Source organism: Coturnix japonica, chromosome 1 (genome assembly GCF_001577835.2).
Source record: "Coturnix japonica isolate 7356 chromosome 1, Coturnix japonica 2.1, whole genome shotgun sequence".
Classification (NCBI taxonomy): Eukaryota; Metazoa; Chordata; class Aves; order Galliformes; family Phasianidae; genus Coturnix; species Coturnix japonica.
The window spans coordinates 63,081,489-63,101,134 of record NC_029516.1 but is presented as its reverse complement, the minus strand read 5'-3'; the positions used below and the strand labels follow the sequence as shown (position 1 = coordinate 63,101,134).

Sequence of the window (19,646 nt, the reverse complement as noted above, 5' to 3'; positions counted from 1 at the left end):
CACTATGGTCAGTGTTATCATTTCACCAGTCTTAGGAACAAGGTAGGGAAAATATGTCCCTTCATGTCCTCCTTTCAGCTGTAGTTACTGCTTACCATTTCAGCCTCCACAGTTTACAGAAATTTGGTGAAATTCAGAAAAAATTCTTTGTTTTGAAGGACATATGTTTCTTCTTATCTCTTTTCGGTCTTAAAAGTCAGACATTACCCAGATTTATGTTTCTAGACATTAAACACCTCAGTGGTCTTTCAAATTTGAGAATCAGCACAAACCCATCTCTCCAAGTGGGATGCAATTACCTTTAAACTAGTTACTAATTACTAACTAGTGAGAAAAGAGGGCATGTTCTTGTAGTGCCTTAACCAGCAGGCAGCTCAGCACTACACAGGTATTCACACACTCCCCCACATGGGGATGGGGGAGAAAATCAAGAATAGTTATAAGTGCAAGATCTCGTGGGTTGAGATAAGGACAGTCTGATAATGGAAGAAAATTAGAAAAATAAAATAAAACTGATGCATAATGCAATTGCTCACCACCTACAAGCTGATGCCCAGCCAGTCACAAAGCAGCAGTTAACCTTCCTGACCAGCTCCCTTCATTTTGTTGTTTAGCATAACACCACGTAGAAAGGGATATTCCTTTGGCCAGTTTGGGTTGGATGTCCTGGTTCTGTCCCTGGTACAGACTACACAATTTGTTTTCACTGCTGCTACTTTTGGCCTTCTCTTAGGTCATCTTTGCATGTTCATACACACGTTGTTGAGAACAGTCCTTCCATTTAGTTGTTCACTACTCTTTCCAGCCATTGCTTTTTTTGATCAAGAACTTGAAAATAGATAGGGCTTTTTAGGTCCTGCTGACTGCAGGCTGCTATTCTGGGTAATTGGAAATGATCAGAAAACCACTTCTCTGTCCAAAGGAAACACTATGTTGCTAGAGGTTTGCTCTTCTTTCCGTGCCTTGTGGAAGACAGGCTCTTGGGGAAAGATCTGCATACTGATGAGATAAAGGGAACTGACACTGATCAGTAGCACAGTGTTTTTACCCTTTTAATATACTCTGGGTATAACGTGCAATTAAGTTCATCCTCCTCCATGCAGAAATCCACATAGCATTTATCTGTCATGTCTTGTTCTTGATACTTGATAGACCTGCACTGGTCTACACTGAAGAAATATTCTACAAGAGTTGCTCTGAAAGCAATGCTTCATATTTTGTTACGTTGGCCCGCAGCATAAAAGCTGGATGTTGATGGCATGGCAGTAGAGGTTGAACCTTCCAACCAATTTCCATTACATTTTGTTGCCATGAGAGTGGTGGAAGTGGAGGGTCAGTGTGGCAAAATGGTGTCTGACATGGAAGTGCAGTGTGAAGCAAAGTTGTGTCGCTGAATTCCTCCATGAAGAATAAATGGCACTCACTGACATACACTGGTTCTTGCTGAGTGTTTGTAGAGATAACAGCAACAGTAGGTTACCTCTGCTGCTGCAGATGATTACAAGTGCAGAATGTGAGCTCTTGTTTATTTTTGGTGAAGGTGCATAGCTAGAAGTTGTGACTATGTTGAAAAAAAAAAAAAAAAAGAATTTTTTTGTAGCAGAGAATTTGCTCTATCAAGTAATGTTATTTGTATCTGTCAGTGTTCTTTCCGTGGAAATAAGTACAAGGCATTCTTCTTGGGGTGACCTTCATAGATTGCCTGGTGACTTGGTAGCCTGCACAATCCACACTGTCTGCAAAATAGTACTTCTGCTTTTAGACAGCAGTAGGACACACCCAAGTTCTATTCAACATCTTTTTCTGAGAGTTCTTTGTGACTGCCATCTGGTTCAGCCTTCTTGTGGGAGGAACAGGATTACAGTGTAGTTCTTTCTGAAATCTGAGTTCATTAGTTACCTTCATACTTGCCCACCGCTTATGCACCACACAAAGTTGTAGGTCTTATAAAAATGAAACAGCAACACTTTTACTTGTCTACTTCATTCCTTTTGGCCATGTACAGCCTCTTTGGTTTTTTAAGCCTTCTTGTCTTGTAAGAGAAGCATTTGTAAATTGTATGTTATCTTAAGCAATTTTTTCTTCACACTGAACAATGCAGCAAGTGCTTTGGCAGGTTGGCTGAGTTTTGGCATATGTGTGCAGGTGTGTGCCCACATTCCAGAGCTTATAGGATTAATATTTTTTTTTATGTACAATATGCCAGTTCAAAACAGTGGACCATGTTCGGGAGAAAACGGAAAGATCTTCATCTGTTATATGAAGCATCCTTGTAGGAATCCTGTTGCATATCATACTAATCTAGAGCACTCTCAGAGTGGATGGAAAAGAAGAAATTCTATTAAGATTTTTTTTCCTTTGAAGTGTTACATTTGAAGAGGAATATTATACTGTCAGGGCAAAAATTAAATTAAGATTGTGTAGTGTTGAGACTCTTAATTTTGGTGATACCAATAGTAATTTATGTACTATCTGTAGTGATAAAAACAATGGTGTTTAATGTTTCTCAATCATGTTTTCTAACAATTTTCAAAAGATATAAGAAATACTGTCTCTGTTTTACACAGAGACGAATATATCACAAAATTTCATGTGAGCACCAGGTAATTTGCCAAGAGTGACAAGGCAGCTTATGGGAAACACGGGAAAAAATTAGATCTCTGCTTTTGTTCTCTAGCTTTCAGAACTTGAGATTTTCCTATTGGAAGCACACAAATGTCAGATTACAAAGAAAGAGGTGCCTGTTAGTGAGCGGACATGCTTTCTGCTCTTTTATTTGACATGATGCTTGCTGTGTTCATGGTCCTGCCCTTTTCCTTTTCCTCTTCCGGTGCTCTTTATCAGAAATAAATAATGTGGAGTAAAAGTGAAACTGAGCTTTAGTTTCTATAGAATAGGTAAATCAGTCTTCCTGAAACATAGATTCATGTAAGTTGGGAGGGATTTATGTAGATCATCTGATCTGATCTCCTGCTCAAGGAAAGGCCAACTACACCCAGTTGTTCACATCCACGTGCAGCTGAGTTTTGGATATCTCCAAGGACAAGCCTCCTTGTTCTGATGTTTGACCACTCTCCTTGTGAACATTTTTTTTCTTTATATCAAAATTCCAGCTTAAATTTGTTGCTTCCACAGTCCCTGTGATCTGACCCACTCACCATATTATCCACTTAATCATTCTCTTTTTGGTTGCTGTGGTCATAAGGGTACTACAGAAAATCATGCCAAAGCACTTGCTAAACAGCACCCACATCTCTGCCTTTATCCACAGATAAATCATGTCATTGTATAAGGTGATTCTGTTAGCCAGTCATGGTTTGCCCTCAGTAACTGATTTTTAAGTATTCTTGAATCATCTTCTTGTCCTTCATGTGCTTGAAAATGATTTCCATTATGACTTTTGAGGTGAGGCTCACTGGTCTGAAGTTTTCCAGAGCCTCTCACTTGCCCTTCTTAACCCTTCTTATCTTCACCAGATATCAGAAACCATACCTCATGGCTTATAAAAGATTCTATAGAGTGACCTCACTAGGACATAGACATACGTTACTTTATAATCTTCATGTAACTACCTTCTGATCTACAAATATATGTAGATTTATTTTGGTTTGCACTGTATCTCAGTTTCTAAACCTTGTTTTGAATTTCAGATGAAATTGAACCAAACTTTGAAAGTCTAGGTTTGGCTGATTTTCAGTAATACTCTTGAAATCACATTATGTACTCTTGACTGTAAAGATAAAATGAAACTAGAAAGACTGAAGGGAGATTTTGAATGACTTTATGAAATAATTGACAATCTCTGAAAACCAAATTTGAGTAGAGCTGTACATTTTGAGTGCTTATGTTTTACATATTTCATAAAAAATGAAATGGAAGTTATCAGAAATGTTGCCGAATCATGATAAACGTATTCAGTTCCAGGAATTTAATAGTATCATAGTATCATAGTATCATAGTATCATAGTCTCAAGCGGGTTGGAAGGGACCTTAGAGATCATCAAGTCCAACCCCCCGGGATTCGAGCCTCTGTGTAGCAGAGCAGCACTTCTACCACTTGCGCCACAGGGGGATTCGAACCCAAGGCCTCCGGTGTTGCAACGCAGCATTCCTACCACTTGCGCCACCAGGGCAATAGTATTCAAAGCCAAGTAAGTACTGTTAGAGGTCAAATCTGTTTTGAAGGAAGTGACCAGGTTCTATGACCTCCTGGTAAAGATTCTGCTTTAGTTCAAAAGACAAAGAACTAGAAGCCAGCCCTCATCTCTCTTTGCTAAACTTTTGCAGACACTTAATATGTCAATGTTAAGTACTGAATACTTATGTAGCTTCACCTGCTAACTTAGTAAACACCCTTAATTCAGTGCTGGAGGACTGCAAACTTGTACTTTTTAATATTTGGTTTATTAGGATGTTTAGATATAATGCATATCCAGTAGTGTAATGGACTATTATTGAAGAAACAAATATTATGATGTACTGAAACATAGTTACATTATGTTGGTAATGAATTTGATTTCTTTTTGTTTATCAGTCCAGGGAGCAGATGCATGAGTCTGTTTCATTATAATGAGCTGACAGTGGAAAATATAGTGTATGCAGTCCCACAATGCCTTATATATGTAGATATATATGTAGATTAGATTTCCTTTTATTTAGATCCTAGTTTCTGTCTGCATTTTCTGGTGGGAATTCAGCAAGGATATAAGTAGCTCTGCAAGAAAGGATATGAGCAGGATCTAAAATTCTAGTTAGGATTAATAGTTACCTATGATGAGCTTTGTCACAATTCAGAAGGAGACGAAATATCACTGTTTTGTCTTCCACTTCTTTTCTGCTCCTTCATCATAAGAGAAAACAGCAGAAAAACAGTGACCTGTAGGATCAGTGTCATTATGAATCTAATCCTAATTTTGAACATCTCTTCTTTCCCTTCCGTATAAGTATGGCATCTCCAGCATGATAGCTCAAAAATCAGACATTTGCTTCTGCTCTGAAACTTGTATTTGCATTTCAAATACATACTGAAGTTTGACAGGGGTGAGGATAATAGGTTGAAGTAATTTCTAACAGAAACACAAGTGTTGACATGCTTCAGTTTATGTTGTATATAGGCCTCAGCACTTGCATTTGATGTAGTTTGTAATTCTTCTTTCCCACATTCTGCTATTCACATTTGCTTTCTTTTACCAATTATTTTTTTTTCTCATGACCTTGAGTTTAAGGAATTTCATCAATACATCTCTCTGATTATCCAAAATGTTAGGAGTTACTGTCAGAAGTCCTCTCGCTCACTTGGATCTTCATTCTGTTAGAGTTCATCACGTATTAACATCAGAGTCACCAGGAAAGTTGAAGGGTATTTATCCTTTTTGGTTTGTTTTACTAAATCTCTGTGAAAATAATAAAAAAATAAAATAAAATAAGCTGGCTTGATTCCCTCTATTTATACATTGAAATAAGTCTTGTTCACTGGATGACCCTTACCCTATAGATCCAGTCATCCATACCATGGGGAAAAAAAATTGTTGTGTTGATTCATTTTCACTGGATGTCATCCAGAAAACAGAAATATTGCTGCTCGTGTACATCTCTTGGTGATGAACTGCAAGAAAGGACTCCTCATATGCCAAAGCTAATCTGCTAACATAAGATTTACTACTTGTTGCAGTGTCATGCCAAATGTACATCTTTAGCACTTTTGCCTGGCTTTTAACCTTAACTCTTTAACTCTTTACTCCTGGCTGGTCATTCTACCATTAAACTGTACCCAAGGATGAAAAAAAGAACACTTCTAAACGATATGAAATTTCTTCCTTTGGCATATGGGGATATGCACATACATTCATATACAAAAGGAAATGTCTTCATTTTACCAAAGAATTCTCCAAATTGTAATGTCAGCATCGAAAGCTCTTCAATAGCCATTCCAAGGGTAGTAAATGAAAATCAGAAGTGAAGCAGTTAGGTTCAGGTCCTGCAGATCCTACCTGAATGGTCTGTGCTCATGCAAAATAACCCATTCATTTTGTTGGAGAACGCAGGTAAGCAGGGACTCTGCCTGAAAATAAAGATGTGCAGGCCCAGCTCCATCTTTAGAAAACAAGAAACATGGCGATCCACTTACTAACTGTGCTTTCTGGTAGTTGTGTGCCAATTCATTTGTATACTGATTGTTTTTTCTATATGATGTTATTATATAGCATATATGTTATACATGTATACACATTTGGTACAGCATGAATGAATGTATATGGACAGCAAAATTTTGTTCCATGCTGTTAATGCATGTGTTCCCCCTTCCCCTTGATTTTAGCTTGGGTCATCAGTGCCAGCAGCTTACTCCAAAACTAATACATAGGTCTGTTCTTGTTCACATTAAATTTATTTCTGTTTTACTTAGAAGCAGGGAAGTCCCTCCCAGGGGACAGTCACCTTCAGGGTATTAGCAGAGGCTACTTTAAAATAAAAATGCTTTAGTACCAGTCGGTTTAAAGATAAAGCCTTTTCTGTTCTGTGTAAATAATTTTTGATCAGCCTACTGTTCTAAGGCAGTTCCTTATTAGCATATCCTATAGCATATTTGTGAGACTGTCTACAGAGTACAATTGTGACACAGGCTGTGAATATTCAGCAATAAGAGTCTGTAAATCTGAGTAGGTAGTGACAAAGCCTCTTCAGGGAAAGCCAAAATGAGGTGAAATGTATAGAATAATGGCATCTTGGGGGGATCAGGGAGACTTTTAATTTAATCAAAGCCAGAGCAACTGAAAAAGATACTACTAAAAGGACTTACTCTCTGAAGTAAATACTTTTCAGATAAATTCAGAGTTCAAACTGATGTGCTAAATTGGCATCCTTGCATCCAGCCTATTCTCTGGAACAAAGCAAAGTTAATTGTTTCACTTGCCTTTTATCTGTTTTATGGATGCGTGTGTGGGTATGCATGTGTATGTATGTGTAAGATTTACGCATGTGCTCACACAAGTCACAGAAAATAATGGCATCAAGGGAGGGTTCTTCACTTTTGGTTTTTTTTTTGGTGATGAAGTTGAAGATTTTTTTTTTTTAATGTGGTGGTACCTAATAGCCATTGCCCACTGTTGTAAAAGCTAAGAAGTATTGCAGCTTTCCCTTGCCTGTGTTTGCCTAGCCACCCTTCTACATACTACAAGCACTGGGAAATTTCAATGACACAGCTTGGAATGGGTTCAGTGACCTCAATTATACCCTCCCACCCACTCCAAACTCCTTTCAATTTGCAAAAAGCTTTAAGTGGACAAAACCCAGATGCCTTTTGCTTGTAGTTCAGTAAGAACAGATTGGGCATGTAGATTCTTGTCAAAGTGATATATGTAGTTCATTTTCCATTAACTCTTTCTTAACTAAGGATTTAAAAGTATCGATTCCATGTCTAGCACTCTGTTTGCTTTCTACTGCTTTTTAAAGTTCATTATGCCTACAACATCCTCTAAAAAAATGAACCTTAAAAAGCCTTGGCTAGACATTGACTGATATGAAACAGACTGAATGTTTGGTTCTGCTTTTAAAGGCAATCACTTTTTTTTTTCCTTAAACTTGTTTCATATGTAATAATCCATCCTATCACCTAAGACAGTTCAAAAGCACTAACTAAATATAATAAATAAAAACACCAGTTTGGAGGGAGAAAGAAATTGTGACTTGTGGAAATGATTTACCAGTCAAAACAATTATGTGGGCCCTGATGACCTTGAAAGCTTGCTTGAGTTGGCTTGCTTATAACTTAGACTGCTTTCATAATATTGTAATGTTGCCCCAAAGAGTTGGTGCCTCTCCCCTCCCCCAGAACATTTCATTACACTCCCTTTCTCCCCCCCCCACCCCTTTCTCTTTCATTCTGCAGAAACATGTGCTGTCAATAATGGAGGCTGTGATCGGACTTGCAAGGATACTGCGACAGGGGTACGATGCAGTTGCCCAGTTGGATTTACCCTGCAGCCTGATGGGAAAACGTGCAAAGGTCAGCTTCTGTTTGCTTTGCAATGCATCATTTGCCTTCAGCGGTTTCGGTACAAGTTGTAAATGTTCAGATATTTAATCAATACTTTTAAGTTAAGGCTGTTACTGGCACAGTGATTGCAGTTGAGTTCATTAGCTTTCCTCATCCTTAATTCTTCTGCATTTACCTACCTCAGTTATTTTACTCTCTTTTTATTAGGGGGTTTTATTACCACAAAGAAATGAGGTACAGAGGTCGAACTGTTTTTAACTGGCCAGACATTTAGATGAGTAACTCTGGGCTGTAGAAACATTCAGTTACAGAAGATAGTTCGATACGCTTGTAAAAATTCAATCCTGCGATGATGCCTGAATTTTTCTATTCAAAACTAAGGTTGAAAATATCAAGCAAATCTTTGTCAACTGTTGATCGCTAATTGAGGCTAAGCAAAAGCTGCAGAGGTATTACTGGAAAAAAATCAAATGAATAATTGCCCATTTCTGTCCCTTCAAAACATTAGGAGTAGCTAGCTGTAAAGGAAAACTGAAGCAACATTTTTTAGTGCACAGCCTAAGCTTTACAGTTCATACTCAGCTTTTACTGTTCCAAAGACAGCATAAGAACCTTGGTATTTTATCCTTTGTGAATGCGTTAAAACTGAGGACATGGGAAAGGAGAACAGAACAGAAAAGAGCATTTGATACCACTCTCAACATCTGTTCTCAGTTAAAGAGACAGGGACAGTTCTCGAATACTCCTGCTGAATCACACTTAGTGGCCCTATGCATGTAAGTAGTTTTGGATACATACTTGCAGGACCAGGCCCTCTGTCAAATCTTTTCCTGTTTTCCTACCTATTTCTTTTGAGCTCCATTAGAAGAGACTGGAGATGTCCAGGAGGACATTGCATATATATTGTTGTGGCAGAAAACACTTTCTTGTCACTCAGTGGCAAGAATGAGCTGACCTCACCTGCTAAGAAACTATTGGGACGTTTTTTCTTTAAAGTAACCAGAAATGTCAGAATATCTTTAGTTCAGGGGCTGATGTAACTTAAAATAGTAAAACCCAAAAAATAAACAGAAAATGTGTGGTTTCCTCTTTCTCCAGGCTGAAAACTTGGGCATGATTTTGTTAGTACGCTTATTTATAGACATAACAGTCCATTTGCCTGTTTATTTGAAAATAAAACATTTAAACTGCCATTCCATACAATTTTAATGGTTATGGGTGAGCACACATCAAAAATCAGCCGTTCTAGTTCAAACCACATGAAAATAAACCTTCATTTTTACAGGCAGACTAGCTAAGCCATAGTAGAACAGTAACAGTGACTCCACCGAGTGCATAAAAAAGGAAGCATTTTAATACTGTAACATATACCTAGACTTGATTGTAATGTTTATTATTGAAAGTACATCATGAAAAAAAAAAGATGAATTCTAAATTTAGAAGTCTGGCCATAGAACTAACATGAAACAATATTTATATAATAAATCTATAATTAGCGCTACAGACAAAATAAAATGTTCAACTGATCCTCAAACCAAATAGTATAACCCTGAGCATTTTTCTTCATTTTCCATGTTTTATGAGAAGAAAATATGAGAAACGGAATCTGTGTTTTTATGGTGTTGCAGATCTTTTACTTAAACAGCAACTTGAAATTCACTTGTGCGGTTGAACAAACCAACCTTCAATGACATTTTGGGCAATAAAAAAATAGTAAAAGATATGGTTAACTGAAATTAATATTAGTTTTCTAATGCATTACAGCATGAGATTTCTGGGCTAGATTTTGCTTCCCTGAAGCCAAAACAACTTCCCATTTGAATCTGTGAACTAAGAATCATATATTTAAACTGACCAGGGAAGCTGCTTCTGCACATAATGCGGGCAGCCCTTAGTCAAGACTGCTTTCTGAGATGTGTATCTTCTGAACATAAAAGTGAATGACTTAGTAGAGTAACAGTATGCTGCTATCTATACCTATAAGCTCCTCTCACTTATAGGTAGAGCCTGGAATAATCTGGGGTGGGTAAGTTCAGTGTTCACACATTTTCCTGTGAATTCTGTTGAAAAGAATGATCTTCTCAAATGATCATTTCTGATTTTTCTCTTCACTCTCTGATTTGACTGGATTACTGTTTCTTATTATATACTATTCATTGATCTATCTTTAACAATTACAGCTGTGTGGCAAGAGCAATGGATTACCTATTGAATGCCTATTAAAGCACCTTCGGGGATCATACAGCTGTCACATACTATCTTCCCTGGGTAGGGTTTTGAAAGCTGACAAATGTCACAGCATCTCCAATTGAGGTTTTTAATAAAGGCATAATTTTAAAGATAAGTTATGGTTTTAAACATAAGAGATAGGTCTTTTATTTATTATAGGAAAAGAAAGAGGAAGGACATGTAAGAAAACCTGTGAGAAACTGGAGGGTTAATTACTGTATTAACAACAAAAAAATGCAGTTGTGGTTTGAGCAAAATGATTAAAAGATTAAGGTTATACATAGTAAATAATGTTGATCAAAAAGAATATTTTTATTGGAATGTCTATGATTTTTCTTCCATTGTGGCATCTTCCTCACTATACCATTTGATACAGTACAGCAACTATTCCAAGGTATGTATTTGCTGAAATTATGGAGTTGCTGAGGCTTGAATAAGACTCACAAAAATGTATGAACTGATGAGTACTCCAAGGGGGCATAATGCAATTTGTAGTTCTAGGTCACGTGCACCTGATTTCTTCAAAAGTGTGTTTTTATCATGCTGGTATTTTATGGAAATCTGTTGCTTCTTTCTTGTCCTTCCCTCCCTCCCTCCCTCCCTCCCTCCCTCCCTCCCTTCCTTCCTTCCTTCCTTCCTTCCCTTCCTTCCTTCCTCCTTCCTTCCTTTCCTTCCTTTCCTTCCTTACTTCCTTCCTTCCTTCCTTCCTTCCTTCCTTCCTTCCTTCCTTCCTTCCTTCCTTCCTTCCTTCCTTCCTTCTTCCTTCCTTCCTCCCTTCCTTCCTTCCTTCCTTCCTTCCTTCCTTCCTTCCTTCCTTCCTTCCTTCCTTCCTTCCTTCCTTCCTTCCATACCTCCCTCCATACCTCCCTCCATACCTCTCTTCCATACCTCGTGGATGTTCTGTAATAGCAAGATGACTGTTGTTTTGTTTGGCTAACTTGCTGTTTTTTAGTACTTTCTCAATCAAGATAAAGAGTGGGGTTCTGGGAACGCAGATATTCAGCTGGGACAAAATGTCAGTGGTTTTATTATCAGTGTCATCTTACGTTACTAATACTGCTAAATATAACAGCATTATATCATGCGCACAGATGAAACTTTGCCAAGTCCAGGTGACTCACAGACATGTATTTAAGACACAGAAAGGCCCCTGCATGTCTACGCCTATGGCTGGAGTGTTTTATTTACTGTGCTATGTACATTAAGTAAGCCCTTCTTAGCCCTTTGGCATATTGTTTAACCAGAGCAGTGTTATGCAGAGGTTATGTGACTGGATGCTGTTTGGGCAAACATTTCTTCTTCCTTCTGTCTCATTGTCATGGTTACCCAGAAATGTGGCGTGCTCTCTACTTCCTTCAAACAAGACCCCATCCTTTTGCATTCAGATGCAGCAGAGAAATGTGGCATTTACATGCTTAAATACTTCACTGTGCTGCTTTGGGAATGTCAGAAATGCCTTATCGTTGACCAATTTACCCACTAACTCAACTCTATAACCTTCCCTATTGTTAAGCAATCTAGAAATTAAAACCAGGATCATGGTGTCTTAATGAGTTATTTCAGTCAAAGAGCCAAATCAAATTTTATTGATACACAAGGGAATTATTGCATTGGCTTTATTAGGTTGATGTAGAAATTGCTCTATTTTATCATTCTTAATTGCAGCATATTATGGCAGGAGAATGCATTTTAAATTATTTTTTGATACCAAAAAAAAAAAAAGAAAACCTGGAAATTAATACAGTTTTGAAAATTGGATTGTTTCTATGAGGAAAGAGTTTGTTACAGAATGAGTTTCAGTGAAGCAAACGATGTCACATTTTGTTAAATACAAACTGAAAGGTTTTATTAAATTAAATGCATAAATTAATGCTCATATCAGTTTGGGGTGAGAATATGATTCAGATGTTGAAAACTTTCATTTAGAACACACACTAAGTGAAAAGCTCAAAATGAACAGTTTAGCTGGCCAAATCGGCTTCATTTCCTAGATACGGAATATCTGTGAACAGTTATGGTTTCTCCCATCATTCCATTAGTCAGAATTACTTGGTCTGTTTTAGGTTTTTCACTAAACTGGATTAAATTGATTGAAGCTTTTTAAGTTTGCATCCTGTCGATCCTGATCAGTTCATAAGAAACAGGAAATGTTTCCTCTTTTAGGGGTATTTGTTTGGTTGGTTTGTTTTTGTCTTTGAATGAAACTCCAGAAGGAATTATAGCTAACTTTAACGACTTGCCATTAGTTTGGTATGTCAGCTAGTGGCTCACTTCAGTTACGATTCTCACTTTGTTTGACAGTGATTGATTAGATATGTTTCAGAGCAATATATTTTTCTCTCAGAGTGCTGAAATGAGGAAAATTTTACCAAAGGATGATGAACTAAGGTTTTGTTTTGTTAATATGCCTGACTCAACATTCCTTTTGCATACCAGTTGAAGTTTGACAGTAAAATACATCGCTATGCAAGATAAGCTGTGTTAAATATATGCATGAGTCAAGTTTACAGTAAGGCAGATGCTGGCATGTACAGCCATTCTTTTCACATCACATAGGTGCTTCAAGGCCTTCAAGAATAATGCCCATAGGTTTGGTTCAGATCTCCTGAACTAAGATTAAGAGACAAATGCAAGACAGACACAAATTCATGTGAATGTTTTGTTTGTTTTTTTGGGCACTGGTTCTTGTTTTCTTCCTTAGATATAAAGTGACCTTCTTCAAAGTAGCCACCTAAATGCAAAAAGTATTGCTTGGATTAGATTCCCCCAGAAAACTGAAAGGTTTCCACTTAATTTATACCATCATTTTAACAAAGGTATACACGACTTTTTCATAAATGCATAAGCAGCATTAGAGATGACATCATCACTGAAATAGCTTGCTGAAAACTACACCTGAGTTTCTTACTGATGCAATTTCTGTATGGGGGTTCACAGCCATGGGATTTATATACTTCCCTTCTGCATAGCTTCAAGCAGTATAAATTTCCAGAGAGCCTAAACTTTCACTAGTAAAACTTCCATAGTGCCTGAATTTCTGCCAGTGTGCCTGCCATGCGTACTCAATCAAGTTCCAGTGTCCCTAATCTTAGATCAGAATTACAGTGGAAAATTGGCCTTCTTTTTTTGGTTTACTTGTTCTGGCAGATATTCCCTTGTCTACGAAGTCAGAAAGTTTGCAAAAAAGGCAGAAAGGGTTGTTTTCTACTCCCTTATGACTGGGAGCATTACCTTGAGGGAGAGAATGTAGAAACCTGCCTACCAGTGTGGGAAAGATGAAATTTGAACCTCAGTCTCTTTCACACACAGGTCTGATGAGTAGGAAGGAACTTCTCTACTGGGGAGAAGGGAAAGAAAAAAGTATTGGCAACAGTAAATCAAGAAGATTTATGTCCATTATGTATGCATTTATATCCGTATCCATTAATGCTAACTGAAGGGAGCCACTGTCTCTTCAATGCAAGATCAAGCATGTATTATCTGTGCATAACCTTTCTCTATGTTATTACAATATATCCTTCTGATTTTGCTATGTTGCCCTCGGTAATCATGTTGTAGGTAAATGAACATACTGAGCAGGGAGATTAAAAGCCTAATCCAGGATTAAGAATTGCATTAGATTTGCTAAAATGTTACTCTGTAAAGCTGTTCTTGTGTGCATTAGATTTGCTAAGATGTTACTCTGTAAAGCTGTTCTTGTGTTCCTTGTTGAATTCATTCATGTACAAAACCATTTTAAATTAAAAGGAATTTAAGTAGTCTCCTCAAGAGTTCAAATTTCTACAGGTTGCTTATAGAGGCAAATTGATTCATAACAGCCTAGACTGCTATTTCTTGAGATTTGCAGTATACTTTCTGGGAGTGTCCCATTAGCACTCTTGCTTAGTTGCTCTAGCAATGTAAGTGTAGATAGATCACAGGTTTTGTACACATGTGAAGAGGTCTGTTTAGTTTCCTTCCCTCTGAATACATACTGTTTTTGCAGGACATGTGTATTTGAGCCATTAGCCATAATGGGCCATTAGCAATTTCCAGTGCTTTCTCTCAAAAAAGTAGGGGAAAATCATATATGCAAATGGTGAGAAAGACTAAACTAAAATGAAGGAGGCTGCTGTCAGTCATCACCTGCACTGCAGTCAGAGTGCTGTAGCACCAGCGAATGTCAGCATAAATGTTAGACACAAGATTACAAGCAGCAGTGAATTTTTTTAAACAGGACCTCTGGTAAATCCAGAAAGGGCAGAGACCTGCTTGCTTTATACCCTTTATTTCTGAGAGTATTTCCACTGATAATAGCTGCACCTGAAATGGTACGTACTTCTGTGGTGTATATTTAAGATAATTTATGTAGTTAATAGAACGACTGTACTAATGATTTCAGTACTGCTTCATGCCAACGCTGCTTGATGCCAGAGTACTTTGATGTGTAGCAAATTAAATTTTGCTACTGTTCTGCTGATATGGTGCCTTATATTCATTGTTTGGTTTGGAAAATTCTCTGTGGAAAATGATGCTTTTGCCTTACTCTCAGTTAAGGCACAGTGGTGACTACTGAGATCAGTTTTTCATTTAGGTTAATAAGTAGCTTCTCTTTACTTGCTGCACATAGATAAAGGCATCTGGGATGGATTGCTCTGGGATATCCCAGAGCAACAGTATGCACGTTCCTCAGAGCCTGTGAAAAGTTAACTAAGGGAAAGATGGGATTGCTCTCAGTAGGCTTTCATTTACTATTGTGGTATTTCCACTAGAAATAATGGGAAATTTTGCAAATGGAAACAAATAGAGATACACTGAGTTCTCAGACCCTCTATGAAGAAGCTGGCTAATGCAGAGGTTGTCATTCTCAGGCCTTCATGCAGACTGTGCCTTCTGCCATTCTTCCTTTGATCCCCAAGGCCATTTTGTCCTTGCTGTGGATACCAAGCTAGAACTTCTCTGCTGTCTTCTATGCATTTGCTCGTAGAGTACACCAGCTTTGATTTTGTACCTTTTACTTCTCTCTGGAATCCCATGATGTCCTATGTTCTTTTTTTTCAGACTATGGTCAGAAAAATAGGTGACCCTGTGATAAAATAAACTCATCAACCTAGGTCATTCCTGATGGGATTAGAAGTCCTACACTGTATGGCTAAGATACCTCCTATTTGCACAAGCTTAAATGTATGTGCATTCTGAAATAACATGGAACAGCTAGCATGCTCTAAACTCCATATCATATTGCAATAACATGCTCATAAGCAAATAGCCTAATCCTTACGGGATAGCTATACAGGATATCCACCTTACTTGCCTTGAAAATCTGTTTGAACTGATTTACATGTCCCCCTTCCCTTCAGAGTCTGACCAGGGGGGAATAAAGAGACTCTCCCTAATCTCATCAGCAGAAACAAAATGTACCGAAAAAAAAGAATGTTAATATAGGCCCATGTTCTTCAATCACATGTGATGACCAATGCAGGACAAAATTCTTGTCCCTTGCTTTCCTTCTGCCTGCTTTGTCACTCTCTCACAAGAGCTTCCTACTCCAGAGGAATCAGACTTCCTTGATTTTTATCAACACCAGGCACTAGCTTGTTCGTCAGAAACAGTCCCCAATCTGGGTATGTGGTGTCTCCTAACAACCCTTAAGTGTTTACCAAAGTGGTTTATCTTCAGCTGTTCTTTTTCTGTGATGGCTTTCTTCCTGGTTCTCATCAACTTAAACCTCAGGTTAGCTTCCCATGAGTCAAAAATCAAGATCTAGTTTTCATAATTCATTATACAATGACTCTACTTCCATCAGAGCCCTTACGTGACTCTTCTTTCAAGCTGTAACAATGTATCTTCCTATTGTTTGTGACTAGAAATAAGCGGTGCTCAAATATAAACAGCATTTGAGTTGGCTTCTCTGTACATTTAAATAAAAAAGCTATCAGAAAGCAAAAGAGGCCAGATACGATCAGAAGTTTTTAAGAAAAACCTGCCCTTTCCATGATGAATACAAGGCAATGAGAAAGAGCTGAAGCTGAATTTATAATAGAACATCAGTGTTGGAGCAAGCCCTAGGTCTCACTGACTTAGAGTTTAAAGAAGCCATAAAGGATTGAAGTCAGATACAAATCTTGTGGCTGATCTTTCTTCTAATAACAAACAAAAATATTAAATGCAAAAACCTCTTACATCTTTGCATGCGTAAGCTGTATGTATAGACACAGAGTGGTGAATGGACAGGGAAATGTGTTCATATTGTGTGAGAAGTTAGCACCTAAATAAATTGATGTGAAAGTAGTAACAAAAATGTCCTCCAGTAGCTAGACTAGTGATTTTAGGAAGAATCAAAATAGTCATTTTCTGTGTAGCTGCAAGTTGCATAGGTTAAATGTGCAACTCAATGTTCTGCACTTCCTGTAGAATGCCTACTGACAAACAATTTCCTACCATTTTAGAATGTTTCTGTGTAAAGGACCGTAAGATCATGTGTCATTTTATCTTAGTGAAGGCAACAGAAGCCCTATGAATCTCAAACTGCTTGAGTGATTTATGGAAATGGACATATTTCCTGGGTAGATGTTGCAGCAGCAAAGAATCCCCCTTCCTTTTCCCTTTCCTAATCCACTGCTTCTGAAAAATCACTTATGATGAAGAAACTAGAGATACTTGTGTCAAAGAGGCAACCAAAGGCAGGCAGTTGGTGATTTAGGACTATAAAATAATGGATGCGGCTGCCTAACTGAAGAAAAGAAAGTAAAGAAAGGCAATATTAAACTAGAGGAAAATTAACACTTTTGTTATGAAAACAATGGTCCTGTTAGGCATTTGAGTGCTGGCAAGAATTTCTGAGAACAGACATTGTGACATCTTCGGGAAATTAAAGACTGTATTTGAGTGCAACCCAGTAAATGCTTCCACAGGGAATCCCTTGATATATCAATCAACCATATGCATGGGTCAACACTGTATAGATAATAAGTTGACTTGTGGTTACTGAAGGAATAAGATGCAAAGGACATTTTATACGTTTCTTATACAGGGAGGCAAAAGAAAGGCTAAAACCAAAAATGGAATTTTTAAACAGAGGCAGTTTGGAAGGACCTAGGCAAGATGTGTGAGAATAACTCGTCGAGGTCAGGATTCAGAAAAGGAAAACTGATGGAAGAACAGTGCCTGAGTTTGGACAAGCTGCTTGTTTTAGAAGAGGTAGAGAAGACAAGGAGGACAAGGAAATCAAACTGGGACACGAGCTGTCAGGTACTTACAAAAGAACTTTCAAAATGTCTCTCTAAATGTGGATTAAAGAAGCAAACATGACAGCCTGTCTGCAATGGCCTCTCTGCTGTGACCAAAGACATTTAATGCGTCAATACCTATGTTACCCAGCCTCAAGACAAAGAACAAATAAGAATAACCAAATATGAGGAAAATAGTCACAGCATCTGGCAGGCAGATGCAGTTTCTCGGTGTCATGCCCAAAGCAGAGCTATATTCATCTGTCCCAGTATCTGGCAGTATGACTGCCCAGGAAATAACTGTTTCAAGGCTTTGTAAAGACTGAAGGGGTGACTCAGAATTAGGATACTGTTTTTCTCCCCCACTTTACTAAAGAAAAGAGGGATTGGACTGTTGTTATTGCAAAGACAAACCTGGCACATATCAAGATGATGGTGCATCTGACAGAGGCATGGAAGGAGTGCCATAGGGTGAAGAGAAGGATTGGTCGGGGTGATGGTCAGACCATATGTAGTAGAGGAGAAGATAGATAGAGAAAGATACTGCTCACCAAGAGGAAACATGGTGTTTTGAGGGAAAAGGACACAGAAAATTGTTGGTAATAGCTGGTTAAAAGTACTCAGAAGCCTGGAAGAGTGAGCATCAGATATTGACTAACGAGTATATATTTCAAGAGGGTACCAACGAAATTAATTTTAGTATGTAGGCATAATCTGATCTAGACTTTCTGAGAGAGATGTGAAGTTCTAGGTCATGGTGAGGAATAATGAAATGATAAACTCATGGGATTTTAAAAATGAGAGGAAATTCACATTTTAAATAGTAACAGGTGAAATTTGTCAGAAAGAAGAAAAGAGAATAGAAAGAAAAAAAATGTATATGTGAAATAGAACGGTGGATAACATCTGCCATCTAAGTGTTACTGCAAATCTATCTCATTGAGACTGTGTGAAACTTCCACTAACCCTTTCCTTTTTTGGGGAACTGCCTTATTTTTAGACTCATTCTTGACAGACAAATATAACAGATTATCTTCCATTTAAAGTTGCAGACTTGGGTCAGCTGCCATGTAACTGAGTTTCATTTCTTCCCAAGGGTTCCATCTATCCCCACAGAATAAATCCATGTGTACTAACTTAGGGTTTTTTCATGAGTACGCAATATCCCTGCTCCCTGGAAACCTGCATTTGTTATTTGTCTTTGTGAACCTCCCCTTTGAAAATGTCAAATCCTTTAAATTAATGCTTGGGAGGTTCATATTTTGTATTTAGGTTGTTGAAAAGACCTTGCGTTTATTTGACAAAATAAAATTCCCTGAGGATCAGCAACCACCGTTTATTATGTAGAAGTGTGGTGTGTTTTCTGTAATTTGGGGGTCAACTACTTACATAATCATAGCTACCAACATTCAAAACTTACAGTATTATTTCTTTTCTTTCATTATTACTTTTTCACCATATATTACCACTTGTTTTTTGTATGGCTGTATCCTGCTCTCGGCGATGTGTTTGTCTTCCCAGATACAGAATTGATCCCTGGATGGTTGAAGAAATGTCATCAAAAAGTTTTGGAGGATTAATGTTGATCACCAGCCAATTTTATTTGATTAATTATCTGTTATGAGGGATTTGAATTGTCATGAACTAATAGTATTCAACTATCCTATATAGCAAGAGTAGCTTTATCATTAAAAAGAAAACAACAACAACAACAACAAAAAACACCTACAGTTTTATAATGGGATTTTAGAGAGCGTATCAGTGTCTTCCAATGTCCTGATCCAACACAGTTTTATTTTTAAATTCTATTTCACTAAATCAAGCACAAGTTGAGGAATTTATAGATGCAGTCTGAGACTCTTGAAAACAAACACACATCTTTCCTGAGGAAAGAGTAATTCCAAAGGGAAAAGTAAAAATAACTAAAAGGTAAACTGAATTAACGTGCTATGTCCAGGGATTCTTCTATCTTTGTCAGCAGCGTCCAGCTTTCTCACTTGCCCTGGTGCTTTTCCTTGAGATTACATGGAGAAGTTGAATTCTGTAAGAGCAAGGCACTGTTTTTTAGTGAGGCTTACAACAGATGATATGCCCAGGGATATTAGCTCAAGGAGTTTTGCCTTGAGAGACACTGGATTAACCCCTTTCCTGAAGCCACTGAGCATAACTTTCACCAGTTCATATAGTTTTCTGTCTCAGCTCCTCCTACAAAAAAT

At 37.7% G+C, this 19,646-nt stretch overlaps 1 protein-coding gene across 4 annotated transcripts in view; it reads left to right on the top strand.

Moving 5' to 3' along the window:
• SCUBE1 (signal peptide, CUB domain and EGF like domain containing 1) overlaps positions 1-19,646 on the top strand; it is a 201,089-nt gene that overhangs the window by 122,542 nt on the left and 58,901 nt on the right. For all 4 annotated transcript variants that reach the window (XM_015869916.2, XM_015869933.2, XM_015869923.2 and 1 more), the window contains one exon: positions 7,886-8,002. In XM_015869916.2, the coding sequence (XP_015725402.1) occupies positions 7,886-8,002 (117 nt within the window). The remainder of the gene's footprint in view (positions 1-7,885; positions 8,003-19,646) is intronic.